This window comes from Ursus arctos, unplaced genomic scaffold (genome assembly GCF_023065955.2).
Source record: "Ursus arctos isolate Adak ecotype North America unplaced genomic scaffold, UrsArc2.0 scaffold_9, whole genome shotgun sequence".
NCBI classification, from domain to species: domain Eukaryota; kingdom Metazoa; phylum Chordata; class Mammalia; order Carnivora; family Ursidae; genus Ursus; species Ursus arctos.
The window spans coordinates 41,819,909-41,845,297 of NW_026623111.1; the positions used below are offsets into that span (position 1 = coordinate 41,819,909).

At 42.4% G+C, this 25,389-nt stretch overlaps 1 protein-coding gene across 7 annotated transcripts in view; it reads right to left on the reverse strand.

Moving 5' to 3' along the window:
• The window catches only part of KDR (kinase insert domain receptor), a 180,692-nt gene that overhangs the window by 24,487 nt on the left and 130,816 nt on the right, over positions 1–25,389 (reverse strand). For 4 of the 7 annotated variants that reach the window (XM_026508913.4, XM_048211779.2, XM_026508912.4 and 1 more), the window contains exons 1-13: positions 18,329–18,705; positions 14,015–14,108; positions 11,834–12,030; positions 8,760–8,890; positions 8,357–8,525; positions 7,624–7,763; positions 6,773–6,950; positions 5,234–5,348; positions 4,984–5,147; positions 3,016–3,169; positions 1,978–2,101; positions 1,339–1,447; positions 155–496 (exon numbers count right to left, since the gene is read on the reverse strand). In XM_026508913.4, the coding sequence (XP_026364698.2) occupies positions 155–496; positions 1,339–1,447; positions 1,978–2,101; positions 3,016–3,169; positions 4,984–5,147; positions 5,234–5,348; positions 6,773–6,950; positions 7,624–7,763; positions 8,357–8,525; positions 8,760–8,890; positions 11,834–12,030; positions 14,015–14,108; positions 18,329–18,395 (1,984 nt within the window). In that variant the 5' untranslated portion in view covers positions 18,396–18,705. Of the gene's footprint in view, positions 1–154; positions 497–1,338; positions 1,448–1,977; positions 2,102–3,015; positions 3,170–4,983; positions 5,148–5,233; positions 5,349–6,772; positions 6,951–7,623; positions 7,764–8,356; positions 8,526–8,759; positions 8,891–11,833; positions 12,031–14,014; positions 14,109–18,328; positions 18,706–25,389 lie in introns of those variants that run through there. The other 3 variants (XM_057309528.1, XM_057309526.1, XM_057309527.1) reach the window with 1 other exon arrangement.

Below are 25,389 nucleotides of genomic sequence, written 5' to 3' on the forward strand. Positions count from 1 at the left end.
CCTCTTTCTGCCTCAAGAACGTTCAGTGAATAAGGTAAGTGTGCACCAGTCTACCTCGTATGCTCCTATGGGACAGTAATCTTCTTACAGTCCCTAAACGCACTACACTGAAGGCATTCCAACTGTCTTTGATGACCCAGAATTGCCTCCTTACCTAACACTTTGAGCTGTCTGACCACACAATGTCTTTTCTTGGTCTTCCTGTCCTGAGCAAAGCACACATAGTCTCCTTGGTCCCGCAAGGATGCGTTCTGGAGCTCCATGATCAAAATGTCACTTGTGCCATTAGAAAACTTGGTGGCGTTCATTTTCCAAAGAGCATCCAAGTTCTTGCAAACAGGTGTGGGCAACTCTCCCGCATGGACTGGCAGAGCATGTGGGCCAAGCTTGTACCACGTGAGGTTCTCAAACATAGTTCTGTCTGCAGTACACCACAAGGACACGTTCTCCCGCTCGGTGGGCTGGGTGTCAGGTTGCAAAGTGATTTCAGGGCCCCCTGAAATATAAAACCCATGGTTAGAAAATGATGATTTAATCTGGGCAGCACGCTAGTCTCTTCTTGTTGCCTTCGGACTGCTATAACGCACCAAGAACAGTGAAGCTCTAGCAATCCCAGACAATGCAACACCAGGAGACAATCAAATTAGGTGGTTTGGGCCCCAAATGCCTTATTTTACCAAGATGCATTCCACAGACACATATGATATCTCCACTTTGAGCTCTAAACCCAGTTTTTGAGATTTAAAAAAAATCTAAAACATGTTCAAAGCAGATCACTATAACATAGAACTTTAAAAATTAGTTCCTCATTGACGCACCACACTCAATGACATTAAAGCTGTATTTATGACAACACATTAGCCCGGACTGAACTCTTCCACCTAGTCCGGTCAGCTAGAGCTTATCCACAGAACGAAGATGAACACGAAGACTCAGCAGCATGGGGAGGAAACTGCCCCGATGACATTACAACTGCCTCCAGAAAACTCACTGCTGTCATCCGCTCAGCAGCAAGCCCACCAACACCGAAGGAACCCCAAGAAGCCAAGCGCTGGGCTAGACTCGGATGGTGGAGACATAACGATGACGCAGGACTTGTGGGTAAAAACTATGGGACACCATTCTCTCCCCTGAGGGGATGGGAGGGTCAGCTGTCCCGACTTCACAGGAGCCCAGGCGCTAGCTGAGGAGTCTTCATTTATGAGCAGAAGCACCCGGAATCCGCCCGAGCCCTCCCCTGAAACACCACGCCACTCAGGAATGGAAGGACCACAGAGTATCAGACGCTCAGCGCCCACCTGGCGACAGACCCAACCCCCCGCGGAGAGTGGTACTCACGAGTCACGTGGAAGGAGATCACCCTCTCTCCTCTCCCAACTTTGTTGATGGCTTCACATTTGTACAAAGCTGACACATTTGCCGCTTGGATAACAAGGGTACTTACAGTCTATGGAAAAAAAAAAAGAAAACAAACACAAATCCCGGGCCATAAACAATGGAGGCTGTGTTTATGCACATGCATTCAGACTAGAAGTCAACCCGTGAGACCCGCCTACTCCATTCATACTGCTGCACTGACTTCTCTCAAATCCACGCAATTACAACTACGCTGGCGTGGCTCATGCATCACACAACATGGGCATTGGAAACCGACAAGGAAATAAAGCGCTCTAACACAGTACACGTTTTCTCATTTCCGTACCTGTAAAATCAGAATCACCTTACAACAGACGTATGGATTTAACAGCAGACACGTTTTACCTTTCTCCGATAAGATATCAGTAAGTCGATGGCACTTCTAAAGTCTTTGGTGTTTTCAAACTGACTTAATATATTAGTTTTTCATTGTACAATTAATGTGACTATCAATCTCCAATATCCCTCACGTATGATTGACCCCATGCTTCCACTCCATCCTTCTATCCTTCCAGGAAAGAGAGAGAGACAGATTTTGAAATTAAAGAACTTCAAACTCACTTTGTTTTTTCCTTCAATTAGGGCAAATTGATTTTTGTTGACTTCAATTTTATTGCCCCCCTGGAAGTCATCCACATCCCTCCATTCCTTACAAGTATATGGGTTTGTCATCAAGACAGCTTGGCTGTAAGGAAGAAATCACAGCTCTTGTTATTTTTCTTTAGTTCAAATCCACAGCAAGGAAAGGAATCAGACTTTGGTTATTATGTTCTTAGAAATAACTTTCAACGCACCCTACCTACCACATTACGCGATTTGGCGCCAATTAAAAATAGGCCTCAGCAAAGAAGGAAGAGGTTCTAGGTAGATTCATTCAGGATACAGGAGGGAAACAGCTATTCTGGGAACAAACCTCCATTCATAAATTGAATCGACAAGACAATTCAAGTTAATTTAGTTCAAAGGAAGACAAGGAAACTCAGAAGTCATTGGGCTTCTTAAAGTAATCTCCCTGGGACTGTGGCCTTTGTGTAGGAAATGATCAGCATCTGAGGAAGAAACTAGTGGTGGCCATCTCAAAAACAACAACAGGAAGTGAACTGCTCGGGGTGGCAGTGGGTGGCCTGTTGTTTTGTCTTCCTAAGGATGTCTGGACTTGTGTGAGAACCTGATAAGCCGGGCCTGAGAATCCAAAGGCTGCAGCTAGACCTGTGGCTCCCCCATATCCATCAGCTCTTCCTCTGAGATGGACCTTCTCCCAGATAAGAAGGAGAGAGGTGGTATTCACCAGTTGATTGGCATAAGGAGAAACACCAAAGATTAGCAACTGGCAAAGTGAGCAAAGAGCCTGCGTTTGGAGAGGCGTGCACACCAGGGCTAAGCTGGGAAGAGGGAGCTAGCTCATCTCAAGGTGGGACACCCCAAGGAAAGACATGTCCTAAAACGTTAAGACATGGAGAAAGATGGAAGGATAGCGAAAGTACCACGTGGGGCATAACTTTCTCTAGGAATGGCCTTCTTGGGATGGAATGGAGTCATACCACAGTGTGGCTGTAAGAAACGCACAACAGCAGGCAAATGAGGACGTGGGCTACTCACGTGGGCTTGTAGGCGCACTCCTCCAGCTGCCAATACCAGCGAATGTGATGCGGCGGGGGGACGGAGTAGACCGTGCATGTCAGGGTTTGTGTGGTGCCGTACTGGTAGGAATCCACCAGAGAGATCAGGGATTTCTCACCGATCTGGGGTGGGACTGGAGATGGGAAGAGCCACGTTTTAATCATCGGTCCACTTTGAGGAACAGAAAGTGCCTACGTTTCTATAAGCATATGATTTTGCCCTCCTTTCCTTTTTCAAAGAACATCTAGACTTGGACACGGGAGATGTGACTTCGAGTTATACCCGTCATCCTCCTAAGTGGAGGACTGTGTGCAAGTCTGGCCGCCCTCTGCCTCAGTTTTTCTCGGTCCACATGATAGGGATAACTCTCCCCATGCTCCCAATCTCAAAAGATCAGAAAGAAAGAAAATCATTGTGACTAGCACAGCAAGTACGTCCATTACGGGCTAGCCATTGTTCTGAGTGCTCTGCATAGATAAATTCATTTAATCACACATGAGAAAATTGAAAAAAAATGTTAAATATCTTGCCCAAGGTCACCCACTTCTCTTCCTTCTCCCTCCCCTTCTTTCACTTCCTTCCCTCCTTCCTCCTCCCTCTCTCCCTCCCTCTCTTCATTGTCTTCCCTCCCCCTCTCCCTCTTTCTCACCCTTTTTTTCTGTCTTTCCTTTTCTTGGTTCCAAAGTCGTTAATGCAAAATGACTCCCCCATCACTATCAACTTAGAGCCTTAGATTATACTCTCAGATTTTGACCTTTTACGTTTATTTTATATAGTAGGGTAAATGCTAGGGTGAGCCAAACGTTTAGTGACTTCACGAATTCTTGAGATGGATTAGACACTGTCCATTTTTACATCTTTATTTTGTGTTCATTTTCTTCTCCCCACCCTACTTACTAGCTTTCCAGCTTCTCGCCATGCCCCAACGCCCTACTCCTGAGTGGCTTCTGAGTGACATTTCTGGAACCTGTTTCTTTAAAATTCTCCCTGAAGCTGATGTCCCAGAAAAGAAATGAAGCCGAGCTCAGCAGACTGATACAGAGCAGTGGCAGGATATATGGGAAAGCACCTTAATTTACAAAAGAAGATCGTGACGTTTTCATATGCCATGGTGATGGGGAGAACAAAGAATTCCAACAGAAGCGCATTTCCCAAACTGTGTTTGGGACAAGAGGTTAATAGATTTCCAGGGTGGGAGGGGAATGCTCTGGTCAAATAACTGTCAAACCCTCCATACTCTACGTCTTCCCCTGGAGAATGGCAATATACGTGAACGTGTCAAATGAAGATCCTGATAAGTCCTGCTATAAAGACATCTGTTATACAACGACTTAACATCTCCTACACTTACTTGACTGACCATGATACCATTTTATTCCCCACCCAGAACACTTGCAGTTTGGAAAAACAACGTTCAGATCATCCTTAAATCAAAAACGTAGTATTTGCCCTTTATAGCCTCAGAGTCAGATAGATCCTAGACTACTGTTTAAAAAAAAAAATTTTAAGTTCCAACAAGCCAACAGTGTCAACCTGCAAAAGTCTTCTGAGTTGGAACCTGCCTGTGCATCCAACTAGCAGCCTCCCACAAAATTCAAAAAGACTTACACGTTTGCATGCCAGGTGTGCAATTTCATGAGAAAAGAGGAAAGGTAGCACAGCAACTGTCCCTGGCGGCATTCCTATTTCACAGCATGTAGCCAGGAAGTGCATCATGTACGTCAATATGTCCATTTACATGGCGTCTTAAGCCAACATGCCCAGAGCGCACTGCCCTACACCTCATTTCCACTCTACAGCTCTGGGTCACTTTTATAAATAGGAGCCCGTTCATGATGTGAGTGAAGCAACAGGTGACAAAGGAACGGTGGCCTGGCTGTTTAAGAAGATATAATCGCACTCTTTATAATCAATTTTGGGCAGAGAAGGAAAACTGAATGAACTCACCATTCACAAGCAGAGATACCACGTGGCTCTGTTTCTCTTTTGAAATGGGGTTGGTGAGGATGACAGTATAATTTCCGGTATCTTTTTCACTCACTTCCATAATAATTAGTTCCTTCTCCCCTTTTATTGTGTGATTGGATTCAATGGGTCTTCCATTTTTATACCTTGGGGGGAAAGTCCCAGGAATTAGTATAACTGAAGGGTTTGCTTCCAGGTAGAACAACACTTTGCACTTATTTGCAATACTTACCATTTTATTTCGGGGGTAGGGTAAGCCAGGTACTTCACAGGGACTTCAACACGGTTCCCCACTGTGACTTCCACCAAAGATTCCATGCCACTATCAAAAGCAACAAAAGGTTTTTCTGGAAGAAAATAAAAATAATTATTCTCATAAATGTTGACTTATTATAAATGGTCATTTGGTTTAGTTTTTCATTTCAAGTGAAGAGTCAAAGATCTGGGCAGTCTGCGTTGCCCCAGTGCAGGGATTTCCCCACACTTCCTTTCCTTGGTCATGGTCCAGCTTCTCCCACACAACTGGCCTCTGCATTTGCTTTTCTCTCTCTCCAGGTGCACACTGCAAGCCTACCGACTGTTCAAGTCGCAATTCAAACGTTTGCTCCTCTGTGAAGCCTTCTCCAAGTCCTCCAGGGACCTTAGGGTGCTCCTTCTCTGCTCCTATGGCACCCTATACCTACCCGCCATATGCCCCAGGACTCAGTCCTCAGACCACTTCTCTTTACCTACACCCACAGGCTTCCTCCAGGCTCAGCCATAAAGTGCCATTCACATTCCTCCTAAATTTGTATCTCCTCCCCTGACTTCTCTGGGTTCCAGGTTTATATATTAAGTATCTCCCCTTAGATGTTTAGTGGGCATGTCCAAATAAACATACGCAACACTGTTTCCCCAAATCTTACTTCCCTGTCAGTCTTCCCTAACTCAGTAAATAAAACTACCATTCACTCACTTGCTCACACTAAAAATTCAAATCATCTTCCATTCTTTTTCTCTTACCCCCCAGAGCCACTGAGTCAAAAAGCAGATCCTGCTGGCTTATCTTCAAAAATATATCCAGAATCAGATCACTTTCCCAAGCCACTCACCATCTCTCACCTGGATAATTGCAACTAGCCCCCATTGGTCCCTCTGCTTTCACCCTTACTTCCCTAAAGTTTTCTCAAAAAAATACACAGTAATCCTACAAAAACATAAACCGGCGCATGCCTCTCTCTGCAAAAACCCTTCTATGAACTCCCATATTATAAAACCCAAAATCATTACCAAGGCCTATAAGTTGGGTGCCATATGAATTATCACTTAAACTGAGACATTTATGTGTTATTATGTGACATCATTATAAGCAAAAGAGAATAAATAAGAAAGCAGGTTATTTGTTCAAAGCCCCACAGATAGTAATTGAATCCAGGCCTCCCCAATTACAAAGACCATGCTTATGCACACAGGCCTCTCAGCCTTGCAATAAAATGAAAATTTAAAAACTACCTTAGATAATAATACTCTGCTTATTATACTACTAATAATAGCATCAACAACAACCACAACAAGTAAAATTTAGTGAGCGCTTACCATATTAGCTCATCTCATTATTAAAGTTGGGATTTGAACTCAAGCTGTGCTCTTGACCCCTAGGTCATATGGCCTCCCTAGCAGGAGCTCAGAAATGTCTTCTGAATGAACACAAAGGGAATCACCGGCTGACCTATATTTATTTAAATTATCTCACTTCTCAAGGCACGGCATCGCTCCAAAGATCTTAGCTTACCATGGACCCTGACGAATGTGCTGTTCCGCTTGGTCATCAGCCCACTGGAAGCTGCACAGGTGTACCAGCCTTGGTCACTCCGGGTTACACCATCTATAGTCAAGGTGCTCAAAAATTTCTTCATCTCACTCCCAGACTGGGTTTTTAGGTCCCGGTTAACAAGTTTTTTATGCTGATGCTGAAAAAGAGTTCACTGAACTCTCAAAGTCCAGCATAACATCACCTGGTAGCTTCTAGATACCCACAAGATCAAGTCTTCACCCCTGGGGAGCACTATTCATGCTAGTAATAGGGACTTCAGAATAGTTCATATCATCTAGACAACCAATATATTTGGTTTCGGGAGAAATAAATGGAACCAACTGAATTAAGATTTTGAAAGCCTCATATAGCAGGAATGAGATGGATATGGATGGCAGAAACACAATAAATATGACCACTGTTTAAGGAGAAGTATGTCTCATGCCACCTCTTAAAGACAAATTCCCTTAAAGGGAAAACAGAACAAAGACTTCGGAGCACAGAGAAATAATGCAACCCGAAAAGATGTAATCACCTAGAGAAAACTAACCTTCTCAGCCTGATAGTAACAAAGTGGGACCAAGTTCTTGGCATTGCATCTGTTTTCCATGGATGCTATATGTTCTGCAATTCTTTTAAAGTGTGTGTGTGTGTGTGTGTGTGTGTGTGTGTGTGTGTGAGAGAGAGAGAGAGAGAGAGAGAGAGAGAGAGAGAGAGAGAGTTAAGGCCCTTACATTTTATCTGGCCAGAGGTCCCTATCTCTCAAGCCAACTCTGTTGGGGCTTATTATCAAAGTATCGAGAGGTCTGGCTTTGAATTGTTAGTGTTACCTTCAAAGAAGGGTATTCCCAGTTGAAGTCAATCCCCACATTTAGTTCAGTCCTCGCTGTACAATTTAAGACAAGCCTCTCTCCAACAGACAGCTCAACTCTGTGATGGGGGCTGAGTACCACATCATAAATCTTGTACCCTGGAGCAAGTAAATTGAAAACATAGAGAAAGAGAGAGAAAACAAATCTATAACTGAGCATGGATTTTTTTCAAAAATGATGCAACTTCAAAATGTGCCATTATCGCTTTTCCCTGAGGGCCTCACCAATACTTGGTAACTCCCAGCAAAATGGCCTATGGAGACTTAGAAAACAAACCTGCAGGAACCTCGAAGATGTAGCCCAGTGGACAGAAAAGCAGTAAATTTGAGTAGTCAATAGCCAATGAAGCCAGCCTTAGTAAATTACTGAACTTTCCATAAAATAGGTATAATTAAAAGAACTGATGCCAAGCAATGCTCTGAACACTGAATTTTCCATAAAACATGCTCCGGTAATAACACTCTTTTCCATCCTTGGTCTTGGCAAGAAAAAGAGAAAAACTCAATTGCACATAGGTTTATTTGGTAGAGAAGAGTAGAGGTAATGAATTTCCCCACGCCAGATCTTGAATTAATATATTTTTCATTATCCTTTGTCCTTCCCCTCTATACCTTAACCTCCAGGATCTTAATATAGGAAACCAACCTGTAATGACTGATATTAATGATATGGAAAGAAACTGTCCACTTACCTACAACCACCACTATGTACATAATAGACTGGTAACTTTCATCATTAATTTTTGCTTCACAGAAGACCATGCCAGCATAGCTGATCATGTAGCTGGGAATAGTAAAGCCTTTCTTACTGTCCCAGGAAATTCTGTGACCATCAGGAACAAACCTCTTTTCTGGATACCTCTGGGTAGAAAAAGAAATATCAAATATTTAATAAAGTGCTATCCCAAAGTGAAAAACCATGTAAAATCATCACTAAAGAATTCATCACTAAAGAATATAAACTAGTTTTATTTATTGCCATTTCGACCCTTCCCAAACGATCTTTAAAACACATGGTTGATGATATATTATATACAGGCTACCCATCTTAACATTATGAAACCATGGCAGATGATTGGAGAGGATGTAACTTACTGCACAAAGTGACACATTGAGGTTGGAAATGGACCCAAGACATGGAATCACCACAGTTTTGTTTTTGTTCTCAGTGATGTACACAACTCCATGCTGGTCGCTAACAGAAGCAATAAATGGAGATCTGTAATCTAGAAGAAAATTTAATTCCCTTAGTTAATAGCATTTACTAGAGAAGTTGATCTTGTTTCCTGTTCATAAACTCTAACCAGAGAAGTAAATGATTGAGAACTGACATTTCACACCAGGCAAAGGAGTCCACAGGTTGGTCTGCTGGTAGATATCTGGCTCCAAAGATATGCTGGAGAAAGGGTGTGTGTGTGTGTGTGTGTGTGTGTATGAAAAATCTGAAAGAAAACCCCTAGAATGAAACTGACTCCTTTTACTAGGATCATCAACGAGTAGAGTATATTTTATAGGTTCCACATTTAAACAGATGGATCATTATAATTTTTTTCAAAATGAAGGAGCATACTTCATTTTTCATATATACTTTCATATACACATATACATTCTTCATATACACTAAATCTTTTTCAAGCACATAAATTTTAAAGTAATTTTTTAATTTTAAATTAATTTTAAAGTTCAATCTGTACTTTACCTACTGAATTTTATTGATGCTAAAAAAAGCATATTCTCTCTTCAGGCAAATAATGTCCAGGGGCCATGAGAATAAACTAATGGATTCCAAAGGATCTTTAAAATAAGCAGAAAAATAACTAACAACTTTTGGATTCAATTATTCAAGAGAAGAATTCATGTGGGTATTTTAAGATTGTGAACACTACATATGAGATTCTTTATAAAATAATGTTTAGTGGTTATTGAATTCAGTAAAAATTCAGCAATCATTAATATCTTCAATGACAAAAACTCAAAAAGCCGCCATGGCAAAAAGTGAAAAGAAAACAAAAGAGATTGTAATGTCATTCGAGCATTGTTCGTACAATGTGAATACACCGAGACAGAGTTGCTGTAGTACGAAGTAGTACTTGAACTCGCAGAGCTAATGGTTCAGACCGCTATGCCCAACACACCTGATCAAGCATTTCCAGAGCTCTTCAGGATGGCTGGTCCAAGTAAAGAAGGAGTTAATTAAACCAAGGGGAGAAAGGCAGCTAATTCCCTGCAACAGCAGAAGTTTGATTTCCTTCCCAGCTGGAAAGCACAGAAAGGCAGCCAATCCAGCCCACCACATGCCATAGCCATTATCTTATGAGGCCAAGACCCACTTCCTGGCTCCATCCATTGCTGGAGGGAACGGGGACAGAAGACTAAGGAAGTAAGGTAGGGACCGGGAGGACATTAAAGGGCTGTCCATGGGGAATACTTCAGTGCTTTCTTTCTCATTGTTAAACTTCATGACCAAAATCTTGGACAGCTCACCTCCTAGAACATTAGTCTTAGACAGGAAGCAGAATTTAATGGTATCCCCAAAGACAGGCAGTGCACAAGTAAACAGTGTCAGGGATTGCTACTTCTGAATATTACCTACCTCTCATCCACGTACTATGAAATATTACCAAGCTTGCTTACAGAAGAAGTCTTTGGAAGCTAAGTTAACCCCTTACGTAAGACTAAAGCTATTTAGTAAATCAATTCTATTTCAGGATTCCAAAAAAAGGAAATAAACAAAAGAAACCCAAACAACCACCCGTCCTCCCAAAATAAAATATTTACTGTAACTCGTGAAATGAATTTTCACATGTCTCCAGGTTTCCTGACTTGGGAAGAAGGAAATAACGAGATATTATGGGAGAGGTTCATCTTGTAGTATTTCCAGACAGGCTAAAAGCAGGAAATCCTTGCAATCTTCTGAGAAAGCCTGATCTCCCAAGACTGCCAGATCAAAAGGAGCCAGAAATTCTCGAAGATCTGAGCCTTGTCTCTTTCAAATTCTGCAGAGGCAGGAGGAGGGCATAGAATTCTATCTTGGACTGTGCTCACCCTGGGCAAAAACAGTTCTCAAATATTGTGCAGTCCAGGAATGACATACGTTATTTTGATGTAGTCTCCGTTTTCCCACCGTACTGGCCATATTGCACTGTTGAAACATGGAGATATGCAAGTGTGTTTCCCAAAGCTAATGAAATTTCCGTTCTATGAAAGATGCTTCTGGAAAAAAGTCTAAGCCATCTTCACCTGCCTCAAATCCTCAGGGATGCAAATATATATATACAAATGTATAAGTAAAATGTCTAAACAGCTCATTTTCACTGAAAAGAAAAATATTTAGTATATTCAAGCAAAGTACTATACAACACTAACATTCCCCAAAATTATATGACAGAATTATAACTATCTTAGGTATGGTCGGGTTTCTACAGGAAAATTAAGGTAGTACAAGATTTTTGAAACACAAACGAAAAAATAATTTATATTATAAATCCTAAATACGGGCAACGTTTTGTTTTATTCTACATGGATATTAAACTGACCTCCGTGGTATCAATTGCAAACTCTGGAAAGACGTGGCGTATCATCCAAGATCTTGGACCACACAAGCAAAGGAAAGAAACACTGTCCTCAAAAGGCCCTTTGAGGTAGTATCTTCATTTGCACAAGAGGATGAAAATTGTTTTTCACAAAGTATAAGTCAGAAGAGGAAAGTTCTCACGTCGAAGCAGCTCCAGAGCCGCTGGCTGTTTCCCTGCGCATTCTTGAGAAAATCTTCTACCCTGTTGTAGATAACCTATCTCCCCACAGAAACTCCATCATAACGCACCCCTGAATCCTCCTTTTCAAGGATTTCAGGTTCTTTTTCTCAAACATCAGAAGGCTTTTTACAAATCCCCACAGCCAGTTGTGAACACAGATTTCCCTTAGAAACAAAGATCAGAACCACACTGACTGGGCAAAAGAGATGTAACAGGGCCAAGTTTCAGAACAAATCAATGAGTCTTATTCTCAGAGGAAGCCTTAAGAGAGAATAATTTTGTGTATTCCTGTTGGCAAACAGCCTTTGGAAGGAGCCTTTTGTCGTACTCCATTGTACTCGATTCTTCTCTGTGCCTATCCTGTTTTATCGCTGGTAAATCAGCTTAGGAAATGAATTTCATGTAACTACTTACCTTGAACGTAGACATAAATGACCGAGGCCGTGTCAGCGTCCCGATAGAAGCACTTGTAGGCTCCAGTATCATTTCCAATCACTTTTGGAATCGTAAGAGTCTTACAGAAGAGGCTATCACTGCACTCGGCCACCTCCACTCTTTTCTCAGAGCCACTCTGATTGTTGGGCCAGAGCCAGTCCAAGTCCCTCTGTCCCCTGAAAAATTAATTCCAGGGAAGTAATCATGGGAAATGCCACACTATGAGGCTGTTTCTAAGAAAACAGAAGGTTTGTTTCTCAAACTTATATAAACTCAACAGACAGATTCACAGCCTTCTACCAACAATGACAGGCTGGATGGACGAATGACAGAAAGTCATAAACTCAGCTTCAGACATCACTTACAAGGATTCCTGAGTTTTCTATTAACTAACTCATTCACTCAACAAATATTTCTTAAGCAGGTGCTATGGGCCAAATGTTAAAGTCTGGGGATACAGCAGTGAACAAATCAGACAAAAATCAATGCCTTTATGGAACTTCAGTCTAATCAGAGGAAACAGGCAACAAAATAGTAAGTCAACCTCAATAAAGCTGATTTTGTTTAAAGTAAGTAAAATAATATGGTGTAAGTAAAATGTCAGGTGGTGCTAAGTATACGGAGAAAATATAGAATGTACGAAGAGTAAAGAGTTCTGGAGGGAGGGGCTTGATGAAGCCATATGAATACACAGAGGAATAGTGTTCCAGGCAGAGGGAACAGAAAATGTAAAGGCCTTGGGGCAGGAGTATCTGGAGTATCAGGGGAATGGCAAGGAAGCCGGAGTAGTCAGGTAACAGTGTGCAGGCAAGACAATAAGGAGTAAGGTTCCGAAGGCAGAGGGTGCAACTGTCTAAGAGCCTCATGAGACCTTATACAGACTACATTCAGAGATTACTTCCATTGCAGCATTTCCCTGCAAAGCCCTAAGAAAGATAGTCCACATCAAAAAGAATGTAACAACATTGATTCTTCTTTCAAAGAATCTGAAATTTCCACGAAGTTGCAGCTACATTAGTGAAATTACTTTAACGCACTCCATAGCTTTTTCAGGACATAAGAAATTCTTTCGAACGAGTTTTAAAAGGGAGTATGGGATCTGTGGGGATTTTAAATAGCCTCTGTTATTGAGGATGGGTAAGAGGAAAATCCACTAAGAAATGTGTCTTCAGATAGCACAGCTAGAGAAACAGCATGGTTACTATGTCTTCTCCCAAGGGCTGGGTATCGGTTGCCTACCCTTGATAAGGGGACGAGAGTATTCTTCACAGTCTGCAGTCTAAAATAGATCTGTGTCGTGTTGAACACTGGTGTTCATTAGCGTAAGCAATGCAGTAAGTTGCCCAAGGTTCTCTGTGGACCCCTAGCTCTCTTCTCAGAGGACAGCATCACCTCCACCTGTCCCTCCACATTTCTGCCAAAAACACACTGAAGGGTTCCTGAGAAGCCTCCGGGTCACTGCATTAAACCCCAAGGTCTTCTCTTTCCTTTTGGGGTCAGGGCTATGAGACAAAATCTAAATGCTTCTTCATCCTTTCAAAGAACCCTGCTTCCCCAGTTAGCAAAAAATCAGTAGCATGACTTCTTGCTAGCACATGAGAAGGGAGGCATTCCAGAACATCAAGCCAAAGCATAAAGTCCATTACCTGTGCAGAACGTGCACTCAGCAATATTAATGGCTCAATATTAAATTGCTACTACAGTCATAATTTTATCATAAAATAAAATTCCTGGCAAGGGCTAAACAAATGTCCAAGAGCCATTCTGAATATAATAAATATGACCCCAAATTCCTTCAACTCCATCCCTTAAGGGTAAAAGGGTAAGTCCTCATTTCACTTATTTATTCAATATTTATTGAATGTCTCCTATATACTATGTGCCAGGTGCTATACTGTGTGCATGTGCGCATGTGTGTGCGTGTGCGTGTACGTGTGTGTGTGTGTTGGCAGGGAGTAGCAGGAAAAAACTTCCAGCAAAATCCTACAAAATTTTTGGAGAAGAGCTTTCTCACTTTTTCATTATTAAATCATTTATTAGAAACCTCACTACTTACAATTACTACAACTCCATTACAATTCTGCTTATGGAAATTATTTTTCCCTCAATAAACGATGAGTTACTTAACACAGGAAATCTGAATCTAAAATGAATCCTTACCTGCAAGTAATCTGAAGAGTTGTATTAGCCGTAATTGTAAGTATGTCTTTTTGTATGCTGAGTCTGGGTGGATCAAGGGAAACACTAGGCAAACCTAGAAACAAATTAAATAAATGAATATAGTTGCTACTGAGTCAGACCCACTAGGAAACACCTTCCATAAACAATGCACACTCTATACTTTAAAAGGCCTCTTCAGCAATTCATTGTGTAAAACTGTGAATTTACTTTTCACCATTCCCAGTAAAAGTTCACAAACTGTGTCATAACAGGAAGAATGGGCAGATGGTCATAAACCAACACAAAAGTTCTGCAATTCATGGAGCTGGGGTGGAGTTCCTGTTTTCCTGCATTGCCAACTTCAAGGTCTTACAAAAGGATATAGGACATTGAAACCAAATGAACCTTCATGTGATGATCTCACTCCCTTGGGAAAGGACCCACTGACATTTCTTATAAAGCATAGGATGCACACATTGGACTAAATTGCTGATTAATGAATACTACTAAGAGAGATTTCTATACAGTTCATCTATGTTCCCTGTTGGGGGGGGGAGCAGTGCCCATGACATTGTCTCATTTTCCTTTATCAATTTTCTAGTGCACTTCCTCTGGTAACTGAACTGCCAAAGTTGGAATCCTGTACGTTAAAACTAGGTAAGAGGAATTGAGGGAAAAAAATATTTGCCAGTGTCCATATAATGCTCCTATTAATACACTTTTCCTTAGAGAATGGAACTAAAAAAGGGTAATGCTAACAAATTACTACTGGGGACTCTCAACTTATTAATCAAAGCTCTGAGGTCTTCCTGATACCAAGCTTACAGTACAAGGAAGCTGTCTTTACCTAAAAAAACCACAGGACAGATTCCTCACCATGGGTCCCTCCACAGCAAGAAAACAGAGTTCTCCCTGAACTAAATGTGAAGAGCTAGTAAGTAATGAAAAACTATCAGAGATAGAAAAACTGTCCGCCATGCGAGGGCCTTAACTAATACCCAGATCTCCAAAACATCACCTTAAAAAGTGATGGGTGCTGGTAAGCACCCAAGCTTAGTATGATCCTTAACTCACATCAACTAAGAACAAATGACTGTCTACCCTAAGAAAATGACAACACTAATTCAAAAAGATACATGCACCCCTGTGTTTACTGCAGCATTATTTACATTAGCCAAGATACGGAAGCAACCCTGTGTCCATCAAGAGATGAGTGGATAAAGAAGATGTAGACACCAGGGGGTATTACTCAGCCATCAAAAAGAATGAAACCTAGCCATTTTGCAACGATGTGAATGGAGCGAGAGAGTACTATTCTAAACAAAGTCAGTCAGTCAGAGAAAGACAAATACCAAAGGTTTCACTCACTTGTGGAACTTAAGAAACAAAACAAACAAATAAAAAAAATAGACTCTTAAATACAGAGAACAAACTGATGGTTACCAGAGGGGAGGTGGGTGGGGGGATGGGTGATACAGGCGATGGGGATGAAGAGGACACTTATCAGGGTGAGCACTGAGTAACATATAGAACTGATGAATCACTATATTGTGGACCTGAAACTTATGTAACACTGCATGTGAATTATACTAGAATTTTAAAAATAAGTAAATAAATTTTTTTTAGAAAAAGAACCACTGACTCTCGAGGCCTAAAGTGGCACTGATCTTGTTGGGTAAATAAGACGGTATTAGCAAATACGAAAAAGTATGAGTAAAGAGAGTGAGCAAATACCCAGTGCAAATATCCAGTACATTGAATCTATGGACCTCAATGTGAACAGCTGCAGGCAAAATGAACAACTGCTTACACATATTTCTACACACTCACCCAGATGTGCAAAACAGGTTGCTGACACAACTGTAGATTTGTTGATCAATATCATGGTTTAAAAAAAAAAAACACCTAGAAATTAAGTTATATCAATAAATCTCAGAAACTAATTGGTATTGGTACTGACTTGTGTTTGGGCTAGTAATTCTTAAACTTTAGGACGGGTAAGACATCCCTAGCCCTACAAATCTGCATTTTAACAAGCATTTCAGATGACTCAGTCACACAGTGGTCTATGGGACACTCTTGGACAGCTATTGATCTGGCTTATCATGTTCAGTTAATTAGCATAGCACTTTTCAATATGGAAGGAAATAACTGCCCCGAAAGGAGACCAACAATAAATCCAAGTGTTTAAAAGCAATAGAAAGCCTTCGAACAATAGCGTCTCACTTTAGGAAAAGGAAAACGAAAACAACTCATTTGGATGAGTACAAGTATCAAACTTGGCTGGGAAACACTAGGTTGAGAAACATGTTGGAAACAGGACTTAATACAATGCGTACAATGATCCAAACGAGAAAGAACCCATCATTTGGGCACATTTATGTGAGAAAAAAAAATGGTAGTAAAGGCAAAGCTCTAAATAAACCATGTTCATCCTATCACCAAAATAAGTGGTTCTTGAAGATCTCTCATAAATTACTGTCACCGATCATCTCACACTCTAGACACACTTTCTTCTGTTAAAAAAAATTAAAGACATGTTCTCCATTTATAGGAAGCTAAGACAATACCATACTATTCTAGAGACATGTATACAACAAAAATCTTTTCAACAAGGCTGTATCAATAATGATAACTTCAAATTCATGTATGTGGACCAACCAACATTCAAGTTTGTTTTGCTCCATTAAGCTTCATTCATTTTCATTGGCAAGTTGAAGTTCTGCTCTTCAGAAAATTCTAAAGAAATAACTATAAGAAGTTCATATGCTGCTACTCAATAAAAAGCCCTTCTATGTTCAAATCCCTTAACCAAAATTAATTAATTTGTGCGCTATTACCCTTCCAGCTCAAAGACAGGAAGGAAAAACAACAGTGCCTCTGTCTCTAGAATTTGATGGCACCAATTACAGCCCAATCCAATTAAGCAAGTCACACACTCCAAAAGGGCAACCTCATCATTATATTGAGGACAACCCGATTACAGTTACTACTGCTGCGCTATGAAACACCCCAGGCTTAGAAGCAACTCACTTCTTTGTGGGATACAGAACAACCACATGTTCCAGACCAGAAAGGGGGAGAGAGAGGTCTTGTCGGGGACAAATGAGTGTCCATGGTGGAGCTGGTCTTCATGAACCAAGTCATTATTAAGAAAATTTAATAACTATAGACAGATGATCTTGTTACTGTATACGAGTGTCTTTTTTTTTTTTTTAAGACATGTGATTCTTTTATTTCAATATAAGGAATTTTTCCCTGAATTATTTGACTTTTTTTCCCTCCACCCTCTCCCCTTTCTCACCCTCCAAAGAGAGGAAATCTGGAAATCAGCGAACTGTGACTACAGAAAAGAGATACGAGAAGGGGGCGTGGGGGGTGGTAAAGCGAAAAGAGAAAGACAGACAGGTATTGCATCAAGAGCATGTGTGTTCCTAATCCTAAAGGAGACTGAAATTTTAGGTGGTAAGGAAAGTGCCAAGCGGCGTTAAATCTAGCTACCGAGTCCCGCAGAGTAAGTTTTCAGAACGTGAACTTCTGACCATGCGCTTATCCCAAGGACCAAAGCTTTGAAAGATGTTATTGTTTTACGTAAGAAGGTGACTGTTACTTGGAGACATTTTGGGAAGCTGTCACAACCCCGGCTCAGAGCCTAATTTCACCCTCTCTCTGCAAGGAGAGCAACATCCTGCACCAAGGAAGGAAAAAAAAGTTTCCCTCCCTGAACTGCACCTCATACACTGGGTGTGTTTGTGGGTTCCAGCCAGAAGGGAAAGCACACCGGGGTCCGCTCGACTCCTGCAGAGGCGGAGCTGAGTGCACGATGCATGCGATCCGAGCGAACCGGCTTGCGCTCCCTGCAAGGCTTCCTTGCCCACACCCGGGCAAGGATGGTGCGCCCAGCCGGACAACTTTCCACCGCCTGCCTGTTCCCGCCTGCGGGGACACCTCCTGTCTGCCAGCCCCGGGCGCCTGCCATCCCACCCCCGCCTGCCATCCCACCCCCGCCTCCCAGAGAGCCCGAGGGGGTGTCGGCTCCGCAGGACTAGCTCCAGCAGAGGCCCTGATCGGAGACCAGAGTCGTGGAAAAGGACCTGGGCTCGGGAGACCACCAACTCTCTGGATAATCTTGGGCCAATCAAAGAGCCTGTCTCCTCATTGGTAAATGAAAAAACACAAAGTGTCAAGTCACTTTTCATCTTTCCAGGTCTCTGATTCCGAGTTAGATCCGGCCTCCAGGACCTCTCCGCATCCTCCCATCTCTCCGCCCGCACCCGACCTCTCCGCCTTCTTTCTAGGGAGTGGGCTCCTTACCCACGGAGGCAGCCCTGGTCTCCACGCAGAGCCACAGAGCGATGGCCAGCAGCGCCTTGCTCTCCATCCCGCACCTCGCGCCGGGCGCAGTGCCCAGGACTCGGGCGCCGGTTCTTTCTCCCCGGGCCTGCCCCGCGAAGGAGGCGCGGAGGTGGAACGAGCGCCGCAGCGTAAGACTGTGGGGCTCAAAGGGGAGGGTGCCCTGGCTCCGGCCACGGCTTGCAGGGGCGTCTGCGGGTGCCGGGAGAAGAGGAAATCCCCGCTGCGCGACAGCTCTGGGCTTTCCGTAGCGCGCAAGTGATGCCCCGCGCGGGCAGAGGAAACACAACCACCCACCGCCAGCTCTCCCGGGGTCCCGGGACTCAGTGCAGGGTGGGAGCTGGATGCCGAAACTCTAGAGCTTGGGGGCGGGGCTATGAGGGGCGGGTCCGGGGCGGGGTTCCCCTCTGCTGCCGGCCCCGCCTCTCAACCGGGTACCCGGGCCGGGACCCGCCGCTTCCCGTGCGCTCTTCGTCTCCCGATCTCCGCGCTCCCCTGGCACTGCCTCTGGCCCCGAGTCTCCCGAGGGGGAACGTCCCAGGCGCAACAACTCCATTTCTGGTAGAGATGAAATGTAGCCCATAAGGACTTCTGAGACACTCCAAGCTTCAGTAGGTTGGGGCACTCCGAGATGCGGGTGGGGCCGAAGGAGGGGACAGCTTGGCGAGCGCGGGCGAGGGACACTGAGCCTTCAGGAGGCGCGCCAAAATTTGCGACCGCCTTCGGGGCCCGCACGTTCCTGAAGTGACTGGGGGTCAGACCGTGGATCAGCAGCAGGTTGAAGCAACCAGGGAAAAGCGGGTACTGAGCCCAGGCGAATGCAGGATCGCAGACCGGCAGCGACTCCAGCCAGGACGAGTGTTTTGCTTGGCTAGCAAAATTGTAGTTTAGAAATCTGAATCTGAATGCCTTTAGTCAGAATATACACACGCTCAGTTCTCCAGAGTTCCCCCTATTTCCTCTTACACCTGGCAGCTTCGAATGTTTTTAAGTTGCCAGCCTAGCTCCCAAAGGCATTTAAATTTGAGACCCCCTTACCGGGCTTTCACCAAAAACCTACATCAGGACACCAGGGAGCTGTAGGTACCCAGGGCCCTTATGTACCCGCAACGTGAGAGTCACCCGTCCCTGAGCGAGGCTCTCTCCTCGGGAAGGGGCTTTTGTTCACCGTGTTACCTGACAAGGAACCCCTATGTGACTCTTCCTGGGCTTTTGACCAGGCCCCTTTTCAGAACAGAGCTTCCAGCCAAGATAGCCTTAGGCCAAGGAGAAGGAGGCCGGCTTCCCTGGAGAAGCAATGAAGCAGACGCTCCCAGACCCCCGGCACCCAGAACACGCCGTACCAAACCTCCTGGCTATCTGCCTCGGCATGTGTAGACTCCTCATGGTGCTGTTTGGAGAATTCAGATTCCTTTAGACATTCTCTTTCCTTTTCTCTCCGATTCTCCCCACCCCTAGAGAGTGACAGCAAACGTCCCCTAACTTCATTACATAGGGATCTTGCAGAACTCTCTTCGGTAAATGACCATCATTCGGGGTGAGGAAGAGGTAGAATTATTATTTCTGCATCTAGGCCAAAGGCCCCTTCCTGAAATACCCAATGTAAAGTGTTGCTTTTCTTCTCCTATGTTTAAAATGTTTGCTGTATTTACTCTTCTACTTTGCCAGGTTGACAACTGAAATACTTTAACTCTGAAATATAATGAATGTATATGTTTAAAACTTTTTTATACTATGAAAAAGTTTTGAATGAAAAGGCCTTCCTCAGCAGAGGCAAGCATTTTCACCCTTCCTCTTTTGTTCCAAGCCAACTGTATGCACGTAGAGCTATGGGTGTATCACCAAGGGTGGCTCTGGCATAAATACTGTGTGTTGGCTTTTTTCATTTTAAAATATAACTTGAGGGGCGCCTGGGTCACTCAGTTGGCTAAGCGTCTGCCTTTGGCTCAGGTCAGGATCCCAGGGAGAGCCTGCTTCTCCTTCTCCCTCTGTCCCTCTCCCCACTAGTTCCTCTCTCTCTCTCTCTCCTCTCTCTCTCAAATAAATAAATAAAGTCTTTTAAAAAATAAAATATAACTTAAAGATCATTCTTCATCAACCCGTAGGGCTCCATCTTATTCTTTTTAATAGTGGCATGACGTTCCACTGTAGAGATGTACCAATATTTAATCTAGGAGATATTTATTTGTAAGAGGCACAGGTATCCTTAAAGAAATTCCTCTCTTCCTGCTAGTAAACTTAGCAAATAAAACAGGACAGGCTCTGGCAAAGCTGGACATGGGGGAGGGGATAGAACCTGGTTTGGAAAAGGCCATTTTTCTCCATTTCCATCTACAAACAATTCTTTTCTCCCAGGCTTATTTACAATTCATGACACTTCCTCTTCCAGGTCTTACTTAGGAAGATAGTGTCTCCTCCGAATGCAAACCAGAACCTGCAGGCCCCGTGGTAATAGCCCCCTTTAGAAGTCTTGGAGGAAATGATGCGTCTTTGATGGCCACAAGACCAGAATTTGGCAGGGTCTCAATGAAATCAGTCTACCACATTCCCTCCCACACAGTACTTAGAAGTGCCTTATGTTCATGAAAAATGACAAAGTCCGTGTTTTGAAAAACGTCTGGTCTATGGGCAGCACCCTCCCATTATCCGGCACCACGGGCGTGATTGTGCGAGTTAACCCTGCCGTACAGGTACAACCACAGCCTGTCCAAGTGCCCACGTGTGTTCAGTGCTCATAGATGGGATTCAGACACATCTGGGGGTGAAGCAGCAAAGACTGTGGCTAAGTGCACAGACTCTGGGGCCATGCTGACTGGGCTTAACCCCCAGATCTACCCCTTACTATCCATGGGCTCTTGACCCACTTACTGGTCGCATACCTATGGAACACAAAAGATGATAATAGTACTTTCTTCATAGGGTTTTTTGCAAGAATTAAATGAGTTACTGCATGGAAGGCACTCAGAATAGGACCCAACAGCTGGTGAGCGCAGGCGCCTAGCGCCTAGTAAGCACCTAATACATTGGGAAGCATTCTGTGAAGGCTAGTCATGCTACAGTGTGTGGCCTCCTTTGTGCTACAGAGATCTACACTGCAAATAAGGCTCATGCATTCGACAGCAGTTTCTGAGCACCTACTATGTGCTTGGCACTCTAATAGAAACTACAGTGACAACGGTGAAAATAGAGGCAATATGAGCATGAATGAGCGGTCATCACATAGCTCCGTCTAGGGCAACTTTAGCTCCATCACAGAGTGCTCTGTATTCCAGCTACTTCTTTGGGTTTCGTGCACACAGAATATACGTTGTTCGTATCACCAAAGCACACTACATAAATGATACTCCGTGATGCCAAATTTGGCGCCATCACCACAAGCATTTTGGACTTCGTATGTTAGAAAGTAAATATGAAAACTAGCAAAATTTAATCCTCGTGGAAGTTGGATGCTGAGTATATATGGGTTCATTTTACTATTCTCTTTACTTTTACATGTTTAAAATTTTCCGTGCTAAAAAACTTGTAAGTAACTACAACCGAAGTGATGCCTGATCTAGTATATTATCACTACCTTTTCCACTGTCAGTGTCTTAACATTAGCTCTGGAAAAATGGCTGAGGCAAGGAGGCAGATGGGTGAGAATTTGCACTTTTTACTTGATATATTTCTATAACACTTCATCAAAAGAAAAAGTGTTACTTTTACAAATAAAAAAATGTAAAGATCAACTCTCTCTTCTAGTGGCTGTTATATTTTTAAATACTGACATTTGTTGATTACATATTTGCATAGCATTTTCTCATGTTTACTCCTTTCAATTTGTTTCCAATATTTGTTTATGCTGTAACTTACCAGAGCCTGTGACCTGCCAGATGTTGGCTTGATTTCATAGCACATCTATACCCATGACTATCACGCCATGGGGGATTATGAGCATACCCTTCATCTCTCATTCACCGTCCTTCCATACCCACATTTATTTCACTCTCTGGGTGATTTATATTTTGAACTTAAATTCAAATATATTTGTATGTTCAAGGAAAAAAAGGCTATATCATCACAAAGCCAGGTTTGACTTCCATGTTTCTATCAGTGGTTGGTTTTATTCATAAAATCTTACATTCTAATAAATATAAAACAAACTCCTCATCCTTTTTGTGAAACAGAATTTCATTACTTGTCACCCACAAGGAAAAATCCCGGTTACTCTAAGCAGGTATGTCTATGTGACCTCCCCAAACTCTCCCATATAGTTTCTTGTTATATCTCACATAAGGATAAACAACAATTTTTAAATGTGGAAAGCACACAGGGGATTTAAGTAATCAACTGCAAATCCACACAGCACCACAGAAGGATGCTGGGAAGCAATACAAGTACCCAGCATGCATCGGGCGCACCCTTTGGGCAGGCGCTGCTCTGAATACTTGACTTCACCCCTTGCTTTGTCCCTATAACATCCCATGAGGGCGGCAAGCACTATTAGCAATTCTTAGTAAAGAAGAGAAGTAAAGACAAATTATTTATTTTTAACTTAAGTAGTATTCCTTTGCTTTCCTAAAAGTCTTGCTGGAGAAGTTGCTTTATCTGTTTGCAAACAATAGATGACATAGTTTTCTCACCATTAGTTAATGACATAAAAGAAGTCAAGACACTCTTTACTTTTTTAAAGAAGAAGGAGGAGGAGGAGATTTGGGGAGCACTTACTATGTGCCAGGTAGTTTCCTCGGATTATTTTATTTTAATGTTCACAGTAACCCAATGTAGAAGATACTCATAGGGGCTTGTGGCAAGGGCGGGGGCAGAGGGGATGAGATTTAGAAGGTTTAACTTTTCCAGAATCCCACAACAAGTGGTGGAATCAGAATTGCAAGGCAGAGAGGATTTAAACATCCAAGAGAGATACCTCCAAGCACATAGGACAGTTTCTTATTGACGGCTGGTCTCTTGCAAGGGATGAGACTGAGTCAGTCAACACCACTGCCTTCCTCAGCCTCTCTATGATGACCACTTCCATTTTCCTAAGCAGATAGAAGGCCAAGGGTGACTTAGGATAATCACTCTGGGACAAACGACCAAGAAAGAGGAAACAAACTGAGGGTTGCAGAAGGGGAGGTGGGTGGGGGATGGGGTAGCTGGGTGATGGGCATTAAGGAGGACACATGATGTAATGAGCACGGTGTTATATGCAATTATGAATAACTCTACATCTGAAACTAATGATACACTATATGTTAAGTAATTGAATTTAAATAAAATAACAATTTAAAAAAGAAAGATGCTTTCTACACAGAAAAAAAAACAAAAAAAGAGTGAAAAGCAGGTAATAAGATCTCTCCTTCACCCACACCAGGAATCCCAACCCAACTGTGTCTTTACCTTTCACCCAGCCTCTGCACCACTGATCTTTTCTTCTAAAGAAAGGTAGTTGTTACTACAAACAAAATCATTTGTGCATTTGGGGCATTTCTTTTCCACCATGAATTTTTTTTGTCCTTTAGTCTCCTGGAAAACTTTTAGTCAACCTTCAATACTCAGCTCAAATGTCCATCCCAAGTGGTATGTTTTAGTTTTTTGTTCCATGTCTTCTTCAATTGAAATCTTCCCAGAAAAAAATAGTCAGGGGTTAAGTCTTACCTGAGCAGGTAGTTGAGTTTAAAAGGATGGTTGTCAAGTTTTATAAGAATGGTGAAATGCATGATGATGAGGCTTATTTTATAAAATGTATCTTATATACCATAGACTTATGGTGACACGTCTAATTAAATAGTTATTGTCAAAGATACCATGGGGTGCAAATTATACATGCTAACTATGTTTCATGCACCTTACATGATCATTCTTAAGTTCATATTTAAATAAGAGTCATACATTTAATAAATATATACAGAGCTATACTGAATTTATACTTTATTCTAAATAAATTAATATGAACTATTTTGTTATTCACAGAGCTAGGAAATTGCTTTCCTTTTTCTTTTTTTTTTTTTAAAGATTTTATTTATTTATTTGACAGAGAGACAGACAGCCAGCAAGAGCAGGAACACAAGCAGGGGGAGTGGGAGAGGAAGAAGCAGGCTCCCAGCGGAGGAGCCTGATGCAGGGCTTGATTCCAGAACGCTGGGATCACGCCCTGAGCCTAAGGCAGACGCTTAACAACTGAGCCACCCGGCACCCCGCTTTCCTTTTTCTATATACACACAGCACTTATACAATATGATATATCATATATTATATAGTCATATGTTTATGTGAACAATTCTCCCTCAAAAGCGAAAATAAGGTCAAATTCATTTTGTATGCTCAGTGCCTAATAGTCTGTGCATTCTTGCCTCTCAATATATTGATGAATTTCAAATAATTTTTGTCATTTTCTTTTATGCTAGCCTTTGCTCCTCCTTCACTTTTTCCCCTCAGAATCACATGCCTCTTGGGTATCCATCACAGTTATATTTACAGAGAGCAACTTGTTGAAATAAAGAGAACTATACAGTGGCAACATAGACACGAAAAGAATGAAAAAGTTCTTAATTTATTAAGCAGTGGCAATCGGAGTTTTGGTTTTGATTTTGAGTAATGAAGAAAAAGAAAAAAAGCATTAATTAGACTTGCATGTGCTATACAACAAATCTGTGACTTGAATTTCACGTCTGTGTCTTTTGCAGATTGTAACCATTTTCCAGTGAATTAAGACCATCTCCCCCTTTAAAAGCTTATCAAAATTTTTGAAGAACTGAATAGTGCATTTAAAAAAAAAAGCCTTTGTTTTCTGCAGAAGTGTTACAAGTCATTCAACCTTCACAGGAAAAATATATACAATTCCAGCTTCGTTGTACCAGTTTTCAGTGCCGTTCACATTTTTACAGAATAAAGAGTGTTTCCCAGTAATGTTGCTTCACCAGCATTAAGAGCTAGTCAATGACAGCAGAAAAGTTTTATGTTCTTTGTATATAAATATAGTCTCCAGAGTTTCCAAAACATTGGTGAGTATTCCCCTGCGGCACAAATAAAAATTCTCTCTT